Source organism: Penicillium manginii (genome assembly GCF_028828005.1).
Source record: "Penicillium manginii strain IBT 31320 chromosome Unknown utg000009l:1.0-3297300.0:1.0-3298630.0, whole genome shotgun sequence".
Taxonomy (NCBI): Eukaryota; Fungi; Ascomycota; class Eurotiomycetes; order Eurotiales; family Aspergillaceae; genus Penicillium; species Penicillium manginii.
Window position 1 is genome coordinate 724901 of NW_026643110.1, and position 9834 is coordinate 734734.

The following is a 9834-nucleotide window of genomic DNA, read 5'->3' on the forward strand; positions in this document are numbered from 1 at the left end:
AGACTATGGGGCCTATATCGTGAATCAAAATGCCGAGCTGAGCTGTCTTGATGTCAATGATGGCGGTGGTCCAGTGTTCCAAAGTGCCTGGGTGGTCGCTGACGATGATAATATTTGGGAACTAGCACATGATGACATTTCAAGTGTTCTGAGCACGTGCTACGACATGGATCCCGTGTCTTCTTAAAAAAAAAAGGATGAATGTGAGATGGGTGACTAGGTCGACAAAGCATAATAAGTTATGGCTTGTGTCTTCGAAAATTGCCCTACCGGACACTAGTGCAAAAAGCACAGGATAGAATAGAGCTTAAAATCTCATTCAGAGAGTCGCCAGCGAGTCACTAGCTAGTCACGATTGTTGCGGATGTTTACTGAGCTTCGCTAGGCGAGAAATGATGATGGGGATGGCTGTGCGGATACTTGTACATTACACAAGTAATTCCGAATGTTATGGATGGGGTCTTAAAGGGCGATAAATGAAGTTTTTCCAGTACCTGAAAAAATAATAGTAAATGAGGTAGAGTTGTAAAATGGTTCACTCATCAGCCCTAGATAAATGTGGCTCTTCATGTAGAGGACCAAAGACGGACTGCTAAATATGCAAAATCAATATATTTTCTCTAATGTGACAAAGGTCCATTAGAAAATGGGTGGGTATACGCCATAAACTAAAGAAGAAAATAAATAAATAGGATCAATCTATTCCGATACGTTGTCGATAATGGCAAAACTCAGGCCAATAGGCTGTCGGTACTTGGCGGATGGGGCTGATTCAAGCTCGGGCACCGAAAAATTTTATCTGCTTGCACATATGCTTCTATTTTCACCATTTTCTCAAGAATGACAGCCCTTTCGTCTGAACAACTCAATGCCCGCAGTTATGCTATCATCAGTCTCGGCGTTATGTGTCTTGTTACTCTCATCAACCATGTCGTCTTAAGCCCACCCTGAATCCACCACTATATACTACGCCCCAGCAGGAAACCGACGCTATGGTCGGACGTAACCTTAGTTGCACTGCCTTATTTATCATTTGGGCTATTGGTTTGCTTCAATGGAGCGAAAATCTTGCTATGTTGTCAATTCACACAAGAAACCAGTCCCTTATTTTCGGGCTTGTTGCGGGAAATTTATCCTTGGCCTACTTGCTTTTAACCCAGTCGCATGCGCCAGCGCAGGCTTATTTCAACTATACCTTGTGGCCAGCCCATTTGGGGCTCACCCTTTGGGCTTTCTTTTAGTTCAGCACTGTTTCGTGTTAGACCTGGATGATATGGGCCTACCATCAACCATTCTAGCTTGGTAAGAGGTGATTCCCAGCCTGGTACTTGCTAAATACTTATGTCATGAAAACTAGCATTAGCATCTGTCACACTTCCTGTGTATATGCGAACAGAATATCCAAGCATCACAACACGACTACCAAATCCTGGATCTTGCATTGGAGATGGTATACGAACATCACCGGGAATCACTCTTAGATAGATTGAAAGGTCTATTGCCTCCATCCGATGGAGAGAGGAGGCATGTTTGTCTTGCAGGTCTAAGATACCCTTTGTAAGATTAAGTATGAAATTCATGTGCTCTTTCAAGATCTTCAAAGTTTCTTTGCTCCCACATCTCTCTTCAATCTCATTTTGGGCAGAAGAACAGATCAAAAGAAAATCCGCACATAGTTGCTGATCAATTTTGTCGCAGTTATCAGCAAAATTGATCAAGAGAGACAGTGACATGCGAGACGACTTAAGCCCCAGCTAAGCACTTTCACTGCCGAGATGGGTATCCTCTGCAGTCTTGATATGCAACAAAATCCTGAAGGCATCAAAAAAGATTGCGACTGTAGTCAATTCCATCTGTTAGCACTCTTACGTTGAAAAAAAAAGATCCATTCACTTACTTGAGAATTTTAATTTGCCTGAACTGCCAGCGCCTGATCGTTTTACTCATCAGCAGAACTTCGCGCAAAATAATCGAGTTTTCCATTAACCAGCAGGATGCATTAGCCAGCGGGAGGAGTTCAACAGTCATTTTTTCGTAGTCTCATTCTCGGATTACCAAAAAAGACTGATGAAGTTTACAATTTTGATGAAAGGAAGATTGAGGGTGGAAACCTTCCACGGCGCTGTTTCAAGTGGCGGCTAACCTACGCACTGGAAATAGTGGCAGATCTGCTTTAATAATAATATAAAAAAACCAAAATTATAACGAGTCGATACGCCATTCACTTGCCATTGTTTTGATAAATAGTTTGAGAAGTTCTTCTCGCTGCCTTTTATGAGACAAAAGGGCTATCGAACCCAAGCCTATGTCAGACCACCAACTGATGTATGTCTCAAAGAAACAAAGAAGAAAATTAATAGGGCGTCTGATGGTTACCCAGACTAAAGTGGCGCATCTCCACGTCTCAGGTCCTTTGTGATATAAATAGTAAGTTTAAAGGGTCGATGTGTTGTTTCCAAGGAGAGAAAAACAGAGGAAGCCACAATTTCTTTCGTCCGACTTCTACTTTCATACACCTGACGAATTAACTATAGCGTCATTTGTTTCAAGTTCCTACCAGTCTAGCTCTAACCAAAAACTATAATTAGTTAGTCTATCATAGAGAGAACTCTGTTGTATCAGAAACCCGCGCGCGTTTCAAAAAATGAAATCAGACATCATGGAATTTCAGGATGAGATTCTATATAAGGACTACTCCATATCAAATGATCCAAGAACAAAACTTTCAAGCATTGCCAGAATACTTTTATGCAGTTTAGTTGATTAATGTCCACTATGAATTGACAGGATATTTTACGGCGACCTAGTTTCAATGTCATAAGTTACTCAAAAGCAGTGAAGGTTTCGAAGCCAAGTCCCTTGGGTCAAGCGCTTAGCTATGCGGATATTGTTGGAGGAACCGCTGCAAGCAACGGAGCGGTGCCTCTTATATTAGACACCCAGACCTCTGTCCCAGTTGAAAACAAGCATGCCAAGGGGACCCCTTCGAAGTTTAAGTCCACATGAGATTTTGGGTCAAGTTCGAGAGACACAGCTTCAAGTTTGAACTCCTCATTCTCACCTCCTCAGGGTCCGAAAAAAGGTCATTTGGTGTTTCTCTGAACAACCTTAAGGAAGAAAATGAGGAGACAATACCATCATTATCAAGTCTGAATTCAAATTCGATTCAATACGACGATACTGGCACCTCTGAAGGTTTTTTACCGGTTTCCGAAGACCGTGGGACAGATCCGAGGCGCAAAAGCCCTAGATATGACGACAGCACGACAACTCGGTCTCGTGGACAGTTATCTCGACCACGAACTATTTATCGCAAAGGTCTACTTATTGAGGAGGTCCCCGAGGAAGGCGGAAAGGCTGAAAAGGTATTTTTTCAAGTTCAAGCATCGCGCTATATTTTACAAGTCATGATCCTCTAACAAAGGATTTTGATTTAGGAATTTGGCCAGTTATTTGGTAACCGATATTACATAAAGTTAGTTCGAACATAGGCTTAGAATTGTGGTTATTGGTCAGCGTATCGCTAACTGATATCAGCCACAGAGAGGGAAATCCGGTTCATCGATCTAGATACAACCCTCAAGATCCAGCTCAAATCGTGAGTGTCACAATTCATGCAAAATACCATTCGACAACTTGCCATGTTTATCCGGATGGAGAGGTTACAAGAAGCGCAGGGGATAGTTGGTACAATGCACATAGTCAAAGCAAAGCCGGCAGCTAAAGCAATGTCAGCAGTCAAAGCCACGCCCACAGTCAAGGTAGCCATATTCACAGTCGAGGTAGTAATGTTCAAAGTGGACGTAGCTATGTCCACAGTCGAGGCAGCAATGCTCACAGTCGAGCTGGCAATGCCTACAATCGCTGCATTTCCCACGGTTCTAAAAGTGCATACAGCCCCAACGCTGTCATTTCCTACGGTATCAGCGTGGCTGGCTGAGAGTATATGCCTTTGCATTTTGGAAGTGTACTAGTGAAGACGCTTTTGGAATCACTAGACGGGTTTGGGTTTGGGTTTTGGTTTCTGTTCGGCGTTCTTTTGGCAACTCTGTGTACTCGGGAAACTCGCTTATTGATGTAATCCATTTATCTACATTATTGTTGCAAATTCTTCAAATTGAAAACTACTATCCTCCTGCCGAATCTCCAATACAGAAGAGTATGAGACATATGTTTGTGCTCAGCTCAGTCCACGAGATTTGGTTAGCGATCTTAGCGATCATAAAGGTTTTTTAGGTTCAGTATCTTGAACTCAAGCGCTGGCGCCAATATTTGGTGATGCATACTAGTGTTATATCTACACCAGTAATTGGTTTCACATCTCATGTAGGTAAGTGGTTAGACACCTGGGCAGCACGGTGACGAGGGCAGAAGTAAATTGCGAGGCTGGAAATCCAAAGTAGGATTGTTTCTGGTATCTGGTAAAAGTACTTCATGCACTGTGCTTCGTATGTGCATACATACTTGGAGTCCCACCGAAATCCGTACTCCGTACGGAGTACCCAAATGCCGATTACAAACAGCGAGACAAAGAAAAAAGCAAATAATTTTCGTGCCCCAGGAATCAGCCAACAGTCGATGCCGAATTTGGCCGGGCGCAAGACTGTACCGAGATAACGTTCACAGGATTAGATTTCCTAGCGGCGTCCCTGCGAACCAGACCAGCCACCAAAGTAAGTTCTTCATCCACCAATGATAATATTTGAATATGGGCGGGATCAACTCATTTACAGTAAATGGACCGTCCTATCCGAAATCTCGGAACGGAAATAGGATGCGAGGGGAAGGTATTCGCGGAGTTGACACGATCTGTCTCTATTTTTGGCAACTTGCTACTTGATTCCTGCCTGGCTCTGTATTGGGCTCAATTCCAACTAGAAAGGGACGATCAGCTAGTACGGAGTAGTGTTATCCGCATTAGAGCTATGTAGGTCGCTCAAAGAGGCTTTGGTACTATGTACTTCTTGAGTCTGTACGGAGCAAGGTGGTTTATGTATGTTTGTCCACACTAATATGTTCATACCTAGGGATTGATGACAGCGCGGGAAATGGTCCCAAGTCAATACCCAAATTGGTGCCATATCCAGGCCTTTGTGTGATAGCTTGTGTTAGTGGCATTAGCTCGCCGCACTAGTGCTAGTACAGCTGCTCAGCATCCGTACCTATGTAGATGTACGGAGTACATGACTCCCTACGATACGAATTTGGCCCTGCGGGTTTCAATGGTATGTCTCGGGGGGCCATATACCAGCGGCGCTCAATGACTTTTCGCATAATGCATGGTCAATGTGTCGTTGTTAACTTAAAGATTAGGTAGCACGCTAAGATTGAGAATAGGTCTTTGCGCAGCATCTGGCGGGCCAGCTGTTTACTGTCGACTGGCGTAACGAACCAAGAACTCAAAGACAAGAGAATCGAGTGAGATCTTCTCCATCCAATAAGATATCCCGAGAAACAGAAGTACGATGGAAATAATTTTAAATACGTAAGTATATGCATGTCGCCAAAATATAGTAGGTTGGCAGGCGAAGTGGCAACGGGTCCAATAAGCAGACCGCTGGTTTGCCGGCTACTATTTCCGTGCTTCAGATGAACTAGGGAGTCGTCTCAATTTGAGAAATGACTGAAAGAATCTAAACTGACCACCAGGGCATTCGTGTCCATAGTAGTTCCCACTTATTGGCTACGACCCTAGGACACTGCATACGGAGCACACAAGATCCACCCAGGTCCCCCGGTCGGCATCACTCATCGAATATCCGGTTTAAACATATCCACCAAGGCACTGGACCGACGGGTCACAATTCCGGCATATTACATTACAGTAGCGCACCCCCCACTGTCATTAAACGGCTGATCCTCATATTCTACAAAGGGCAGGAGCCGGTGTTGATTGCCAAGTGCGCTAAGGAGTAGACTACAGTAGTAGGATGCACCGAATGCAGCCGGGTACTCTGTACAGCTAGGCTTAAGACCCAACAGCAAGGTGAGCCGCTAAGGTGCCGAGCATGCCGAACGCCATATCAGCCGTTGGGTAGGTTTCCGGGAAATTTCGCCACAAAGTTATGGATGCTCATGTTTGAAAGAAACAGAATAAAGTAAATTGTGCAAAAGAGAAAGATAAGTTAGAAGGAGACGGAGAAGCGCGAGTCATGCGAACATCTCATTGGGCGGAAATTAGCCACCCAATGGGAAAGGACTGAAGCGGAACAGACACAACTCATGCCAAGTTTCAAGGGGGGGGAGGGGGGGAAACCAGGTGTGATCCGAAGAAATAGCAAAAGAGTGGCTGCGGGGAGTCAATCGGACCTGCAAGCCCTGGCTGGTCAGGGCTTTGGGGGCCAAGACTACATACGTATTTGATAGATGAGGCGAATTGCCCAGGAGAAGAGTACTATGGGACCAGGCCTCAATCCCTTTACCTAGGTACACTTCAATCCAGATGCTAGAGTCATACCGTCAACTTGATACCATGTACACATTTTTTATCATATGTGCTACCTTGATATAGCGTTGCGACTCGTGGTCGGTTCCCGTCAACCAAGTCGCCGGGAATATTGGCCACTCCAACGTGATCACTGAAAATGATTCCGAGATCCAATGGGAGGACAGCGAAGTACCTTTGTATAGTAGATCTTTGCTCGTAATGGGTAAGGCGCTTGAATTCCCGGATTTGGGACTCTGGGGTAATATGGAAGATGATGCAATAGCAGGTGGCCGTATCAATCTCCAGCTGAGCGATTTGAGAATGAGCCATGGTTTTATTCCAATCAATAAAGACGTGATGTCAGAGTCCTCACATCAAAACTGGGTAAAACCTGGTGATTTTATGGCGGCCTGGGTCATATCTGAGGGTAGGTCGAATGATGAGCGCTGAATAATAGCAGGCCAGATGGATTGGGGTGGATTCAAAGATATACGACGCTGCAAATCCCGATGCTGCAAATCCCGATCCTACCCGTACAAGCCAGGTCAATAGTGTGTTAGGTTGAAAGGCAAACATGAACCTTGTAGACAACAGATGCATCTATGAAGATATGGCATGGTTCAGGTGGCCTCCTCGCACTTTTTGCGGTCCATAACGATAGCGAGACCCCATTGGTCTGAGTTCAGCCATCAAATAGAAATTGGAGGAAGTTTTTCGATGATTAGGTACGGAGTAGATCGATACGTATTCGCGGGGCGCAGTATTGAAAGTGAAAGAACTTCCGCGTGGGTCCATCCCACCAGAACGAGCCCGGGCCATTTCTTTCTCTGTTGAAGATCTCACGGCCCTTGTGTAGCTGTGTTTGCGGTCTCTCCACATCTTTTTGGCGTCACGTTCCGCATGATGTTTCGGGTTCTTGACAACGAATCTTACGCTGACCGGATTTCGGGCTAGTCTCATCTTGATGGGCCCTGGTCCTACCTATCCAGGCCATATCTGCAAGTCGTCAACGGTGCCAGAACTGCGTGGCGCTGGCTTTTTCATCCTTCCAATCACATTGAGGTTCAATCCTGGACTACCAGGCCACCCTGGCTGTGTGACAGCTACCGACGGTTGCAGATGGTTGCTTGTTTGCTGGAAGTGCGAGTCCCCCAATTCCTCGACTGCTGAATTTCTTCATTCTAACATCCTCTAGGCCACGATTACCCCGATAGATCCCCAAACTTCGAACCCCAAAAATCACCCTAGTTAGCGGAAGAGCCGAGACGACCGACGACCCACGCGACCCGTACGACCTAGTACTATCCCACGAAATGACCATCTTCCTACTCTAACGAGCATTCAAGCGGCGGTACACCAAAAGAGTTGTGTCGTTGGATATCTGAGCATCACCGGAGATCATAGTAGGGTGCAGAGTTGTGGAAAGTTGGTCTGATCCTTTTCTGCTTTCGCGGGCGACTGGGGCACGCTGTTGGTTTTCCGCCTGCATTGGTCTAGGACGCCGAGGCTCTGGCGCCAAATACCTCAAATTTGCAAGGAAACGCTTGTCTTTGAATCCCTCGATCCATGATCGATGTTACTTGCCAAATTCGAAGATGCACAACGACAAGGGCAAACCATTTGCTCCCCTGGCCCCAGGGCCGCCGCGTATACTCCCCATACAGGCATCGATGGCCGTCAACCGGCCAAAGAAGAACTCCACAGCCTGCCTAGCATGCAAGACAGCAAAGAGAAAGGTAATCCAAGTGTTGAGTGGTAGCATAACTTAAATGTCCATTGCTAATGGTTGCCGTCTCTCGATATAGTGCTCTGGACCCCCGTCCCCGTGCAAGGCCTGCATAGGCGCTGGCTCCGAGAATGATTGCCACTTCGACCCAAGCCGGGATTTGAGGCGTAAGGTTGCCGTGAAGCGAACCATCCAGGAGCTCTCCGAAATTCGGGATCTTTTGGAATCATTGCTGTCGACGGTTCGGTTCGCAACCCCAGAAAAGATCGGAGAGATTGTTGATATTATAAAAAACAATGGCTCCATGCGTGATATTGCGTTTTCCGTTGGTTGCACAGTCACAAATTTTGCGGACTCAACAACTCTATCAAGTGCAAGCCAGCTATCAAACTCAGAAGATGGCGAGCAAGTGTTAGAATCCCCGACGGGCGAGGGTTTTGTGACCAAGGTTCGGCGACCATCAGAAATCTCCGTGGTATCGACCTCACCGGAAAGAGAGCATCATATCGAGGCACCAGGAGCCACATTTGACCCTTATGCACGGATCTCATTGGAAAGTCTCTGCAATATCCCGCTGTATCAAGTACCAGCAAACCCGTGGACAGAGGTAACAGACGATGACGACCTTGTGTCAGTTCTGGTATCTCTCTATTTCACATGGGATCATCCATGTGCACAATTCTTGGACCAAGAAATATTCATCGAACACATGAAGAGCAAAGACGTTGAATCGGAATTTTGCACTCCCCTTCTTGTCAACAGCCTTCTTGCAATGGCAAGCGTATGAGTTATATCGTTCCCATATTTCTTTCTGTCAATTAACACCTTGAAGGCCCAATGTGACCCCCCTCATCGTTATTCATATATGGACAATGAATATTTTCGCGGAGAAGCCTTTTTCGCGGAGGCAGAGAAGTTGTGGAAAGCCCAGGAGGGCCGTCCATCGTTGCCAAATATTCAAGCCCTCCTTCTGATGTGCTCTGTGTATGTTTTCCATGAGACTATCTAGGCTCAAATGACCTCGGGCCTTTTTCCTGCTTTGACCAGACTGACCTTTTTCACAGGCTTTCATGTCAAGGCAAAGCAAACCTAGGTTGGTTGATGCTACAGCAGGCAGTCCAGTTAGCGCGTGATATGGACTTGCTCATACTCCCCGAGGCTCCAAATTCAAAACATATGTTCAAATATGATATAACGCCAGATATGGAACACGTTCGCTCTATCACAGCGTGGGGAATTTCTAGTCTGAATGGGTCAGTGATGCTAATATAGCGCACATAGAAAAGAAGCAAGTAACTAACTTGGTCAGGCAAATGTCAATGAAGTTGAAAAAGGTGGCAACCCTGTCACAGCCAGCAACTAGAATTGACACCAACGGCGATCATGATTTGGACTGGACACCCTATCCGCGGTCGAACCATATCACCTATCCCACAAAACGAGCACACTTGCCTGAAGTCAGACAGGGTCTTGCTGAATTAACCGACATCATGCTGCATATCGAAAGGCTTCGGTATGACAAAGAGCTGAGTTCGAACTTCAATCTTTTGATGGCGAAAGCAGAGGTACCATATCAACAGCTGCAAGAGTGGCTAGCAGCTTGGCCGAGTACGTTGCAGATCAGGAAAGAGCCAATTTCACAGATTCTAGTCTTACGGTGAGTAAAAGACATCTTATAAGA

The 9834-nt window shown here is 45.8% G+C and overlaps 1 protein-coding gene across 1 annotated transcript; it reads right to left on the reverse strand.

Annotated features, from left to right (window-relative positions):
- Positions 1 to 1754: 1754 nt before the first annotated feature.
- On the reverse strand, positions 1755 to 2028 carry N7533_012044 (uncharacterized protein; the record flags this gene model as incomplete). The annotated part of the gene is made up of 2 exons (XM_057108694.1): positions 1755 to 1812; positions 1898 to 2028. The coding sequence occupies 2 exons, from the start codon at positions 2026 to 2028 to the stop codon at positions 1755 to 1757; spliced, it is 189 nt and encodes a 62-aa protein (XP_056953795.1).
- Between the last annotated feature and the right edge of the window lie 7806 nt (positions 2029 to 9834).